This window comes from Parasteatoda tepidariorum, chromosome 9, assembly GCF_043381705.1.
Source record: "Parasteatoda tepidariorum isolate YZ-2023 chromosome 9, CAS_Ptep_4.0, whole genome shotgun sequence".
In the NCBI taxonomy this organism is placed as follows: domain Eukaryota; kingdom Metazoa; phylum Arthropoda; class Arachnida; order Araneae; family Theridiidae; genus Parasteatoda; species Parasteatoda tepidariorum.
The window spans coordinates 61622687-61627550 of NC_092212.1; the positions used below are offsets into that span (position 1 = coordinate 61622687).

A 4864-nucleotide genomic window follows, 5' to 3' on the forward strand; every position below is an offset into this window, starting at 1 on the left:
TTCATCAGGTTTTCATAAAATTTTTATTTTTTCCTAAAGCTTTTATATTGATTACTGACCCTTTAGCAATTCAATTTTTACTTCATTTTTGTGAATGCTGGAAATATATAAATGTCAAATGTGTTATTCAAAGTCCTCCGGTCAAAAAAATAGTTTAAGTGCTTAACTTATAAGTTAGATTAACTAGGCTTTAATACGGTGTTAAACTTTTTTGGGAGACTAATGGCAAGTTAGCGAGATTTTTCCTCCCAAATGAAATTTTTTTAAATCAATGAATGATTTTCAAATTTTGCATTGTCTTAAAAACCCAATTTTCAAGGAATAAAAATCCCATTAAATTATTTTAAAACTCAGTTTTAGGCATTATCATGCCTATAAAAATGAGTTTAATCCGAAAATGAGTTTTATCGCCAGAGAATTTGGCGATTCATCTCATATCATATCTTATTTGTTATGCTTCGTGCTGTCTATTTTTGTGCACAATGATAACTCTTTTTTTTATTTGATTTTAACATTTTTATAAGTTTACCTCATTAATGCAACGGCAAAATTTTAATTATGTTCTTAAAAATATTGTAATATTTTTGATATCCATAGTTATAAATCAATGAAATGATTAACTTCATGAAGATAAATGAGGATAACATAAGCATGATATTTCTCAAAGCAGCTTACTTGCACTTCTCAACCCTGAAAAGAAATCCCTTCTGTTTGTTTAGTGTCTGTTCATCCCTCAAAAAATTCTGCGAAAATGGATGTTAATAAATCTCCTGACTCAAATTATGAAGCGACTGAGAATACCAATCGAATTATAAACTATCTCCTTATACCATCCTTGGAAAGAATGGCGCTTATTGAAATTGTGATAGCCCTTTGGCGAGAAGTTGACAGAAGGGCTTTTCGCAGATGGAGAAGAACCATGGATTTTGCCCACCGAGATTGCTCTGATGATACAGTCATGGAAATGAAAGAAAAGGTAAATCTTTTGTGTTTACCAAAATCTATTGAATTGAAAATTTTAAATCTGATTAAACCTGTTGGCGAACATATTTGGGAATGGAGAATGGACTGTTATTACAAAGACTACGATGTAAATTCTATTCAAAGCATCGATATTTTACAATGGACATATCGTGGTACAATTGATAGATCTAAAACAATGGCTACACTCATAGCTAAGCACAGAATCGTGCACAAATTATATGCCAAAGCTTGTCACCATTGTATTGAACATCAAATTTATAAATTATGGGATCAGTTGCTTGAATACGAAAAGGATATGTATAGCAAAAAAGTTATTGAAGATGGTTGTGATAGCAGCTTAGAGCTCTATTGGACGTGTGTTATCAGAAATGATCTCGGTAGGTTATCTTCAATATTAAAAAATATTGAAGACAACAGTATTAATACTGATGGCAGTATTCATGAAATTATGATAATGTTATCTATATCCTATGGAAATGCATCAGCGGTTCGTTATTTCTGGTATAAACTGACCGAAGAAGAAAAGGCAAAAAATTTAACGTTCTGGGTTACTTTCGCTTTTCGCTCCACTGTGCGTAAAAATGTAACACTCATTAAACAGTATACAGAAATCACATGTTTTTTGATGTCTCACATGGACTGGGAACAACAAAAACTTGTTTTTAAGGAACATGGTAAATCTCTCTTAGAGATGTTGATAACTAATTGGCCTGCACAGGATTTTTTAGTACCTACGATATCTTTGATGTGGGATTTTATTGATATTAATGTTTACGCTTATCTTGTTTCTGTAATTGTTCGATGCATTCACGGTGAGTTTAAGAGTGAGGTAAGGATAGTGGAAGAAGCTCATCTAAGACAGTTATGGCGTGCTACTCCGAAAACCATCAAGAAAGATTTCTTTCAATGTGTGGCTGGAAGTGTGAATCACCTTAATGATATATTTAAAGGAAAAAAGTTTGAAACTTCTTGGATCCTACTAGCTGAGTTCTTATTTGGACGGGATGTTGAACCTGATACTTTACGTGATTGTCAATTTATTTATACCTCTTTAAACCGTAGGATGTCGTCAGAATGTCATGCTCTAAGATTTTAAAGCTGATCTTTCGTAATTTTAAGGTTAAATCCAAACTTGATACTTCTGTGTTGATTTTTATATTGGTGCTATACTAAATTGTTCTTCAAATTTCAATTGCATCTTAGAGGTTGTAAACTGAAAGGGTAAAACTTGCAGCTATCTCTGATCATGTCTATATCTTCTCATGTCTATACTTGCAAATATTAAAAAACAAAAATATGAAGAGGTTTGCTCTAAAGTTTCTACGAGTTATACCCTTCAAGTTAGACCTCTTGTGTGATTTCTTTTTTTTTTTTTTTAAAGTTTCTCACAAGCTACTACCAGGAAGTCTACAAATCAAATAAAATCCATATTTGGTAAATATTTTTACTGCAAGTATATTAACTCGGAATCTATTCAAATATGGGAATAATTCCAACTACCTGGGTGGCCACATAGGACTCAAATATATTTTCTTTGAATATTTCTACAGATGCTTTTTCCCAAAGGGCATACTATACAGCTTATTGACAAATTTGCTTACACAGTTAGCTTTGGTTTGTACACATTGCAGTATATTGTATAGTGCGGCTTTGAGGAGAACTCCTCCAGACTGAACGTCCGGGGCTGTCTGCTGCTATGGTAACAAACGACAGCACATTTCTAATGGGGATAAAATAGAGGAAAGAAGGTGTAGATTGGTTTACTCTCGAGGTCCTACGCTAAGATTAAGACAAAACTATTCAGCCCACACCCCTATTTGAAGTGACCTTTCCTCGTAACCATAGTACCCGTCACGACGCGAGACGGGTGTCTGGAGGAGTTCTCCTGAGAGCCGCACTATACTTGTTTTTTTTAAACATTGTTGAGGGTGTGATGTTCCTATAGAACACAAGTAAAAACAAAATCTATTATCTGCATCAAGCCAAAAAAAAAAAAAAAAATTGGGTTTATGACTTGTAATTCTGTTAAGTCATATATAACGGCACTTATCACTTTTAGGCGAGATTGTTTTCTTTTCAAACTTTCCTGTTACATTTTTATTTCTCGATGGATTTAGCTCGAACAATTTAACCTAATGGACAAATTTTTCTACATTTAATTCTGCTGCCAAAATGATTATTTTGATTTAACCTGTTACTATTTATACATTTTAAATTCATCATAAGAATTATTGTATCTGCAATTGGAGTTATCAAGATTTTTCCCTGGGATATCCTAACATAATGTGCCATAGCACATTTTCAGTTAGTGCGAACTTCATAAAAAATCTTGCTTGAATTTTCATTTCATAAAATGTTGAATTCTTTTCTTTAATTGATTGTTAATACATTTATAGTTTTTAATGCTGTCGAAGCATGCATGAACGCTATGAATGTCCATGCATGTTATAAATGCAGTGTATAAGTTAGGTTTTACTGTAAAAAGTTAGAATTTCGCTGTACATTTTATGGTGTATTGAGATTTTAGTTGAGAACTAGATGTTGCATGAAATATTCAGCATTTGCGCTGGGGTTCACATGTTTTGTTTTTGTATCATGAGCTATTAAAACAAGAAAATATGCTGGATTCCTAGTTAAATTATATAATTGTGAGTGATTATATAACCATTAAAATGTATATTTACTATTTTAAAATATAATTAACTTACTGTAAATAATTTTTTAAAAAAATTAATTTTTTTATGCACATGCAAATTATTATAAAAGATAAATATTTAATGAAAATATTTTTTATTTAGATTTTGCATCTATTTGTATCCAAATTTTAAGTTAATAAAAATAAATACAAATTTTAGTGCAAAGAGATCATAGAAATTGGCATTAAAAAATATTTTTCTGAAAAGATAAATTTTATATTTTATTAAAAGCAAAATTATTCAATATAGTTATTAGTTTAGGGTTTAGTATATAAATTATCAGATTAATGTGATTACAGAGGCTAAATTTTTAACTTTATAATAGTTTTTATTTATTTATTTTACGTAAAAAATACAGCCGTAATTTTTTCCAGGATGTAAATTTTTTCAATTTTGTACATTTAATAAGGGAAATTTAAATAAAAATTTTATTAAATAATTCAAAATGCTTGACCTACTAGTCATAGGTTGTGCACTCCTGTTTTTATGCAATTCAGCTTTTTTAAATTGTTTTCAGTCCTCCGAATTAAGTTAATAGATTTTAAATCATCAAACATTTTAACAGTAGGAAGAAAAAAAAGCATTTTAACAGTAGGAAGGAAAAAAAGCATTTTAACAGTAGAAAAAATACTTTTGAAATTTTAGAAACTCAGCATTGTATCATGACGTAAAATGGGGCTGATTTGCATTATTTGATGCCCAATTCTGACTTTTATGTACTGGTACTCTCAGTACTATATTAACATTGTATGTTATAAAGTAAATTGTGAAATTCTGAATGAATTTCTGTGTATTTGTAAAATAATTGTTTGTGAAAAGCTATACATGTTCATGAATTTATCAATTCTACTTGCAAACAAGTTTTAGAATATTTTATGTGTGTTTGTCGTTGTTACCTTCTTATTTTATTGTGCCTAATAATTATGTTTTGAACATATATTTTTTTATTTAATATATTTATAAGTCTTGTGATATTTTTTTATTAGTAACTTTAAAATGTTTTACACATTTTTAAAGTTTGTGTTACACTATTTAAGAAAGTGTTCATATTTTATTTATTTATATCTTGCTTTTATGCATTATTCTATTTTATTTCCTATAATACATTGCATTGTTATTGTATTGTGAAGAATAATGCTTATGCATTGTTATTGTATTGTGAAAAATAATGTTTATGCGTTATT

The 4864-nt window shown here is 29.7% G+C and overlaps 1 protein-coding gene across 1 annotated transcript; it reads left to right on the plus strand.

Annotated features, from left to right (window-relative positions):
• The first annotated feature begins 655 nt into the window (after nt 1-655).
• LOC139426369 (uncharacterized) lies at nt 656-3184 on the plus strand. The gene has a single exon (XM_071185019.1). The coding sequence runs from the start codon at nt 752-754 to the stop codon at nt 2078-2080; it is 1329 nt and encodes a 442-aa protein (XP_071041120.1). The 5' UTR covers nt 656-751; the 3' UTR covers nt 2081-3184.
• Nucleotides 3185-4864: the final 1680 nt, after the last annotated feature.

What these genes read in the sequence shown, in the direction of transcription:
- LOC139426369 (XM_071185019.1), top strand. Translation starts at nt 752, where the DNA reads ATGGATGTTAATAAATCTCCTGACTCAAATTATGAAGCGACTGAGAAT.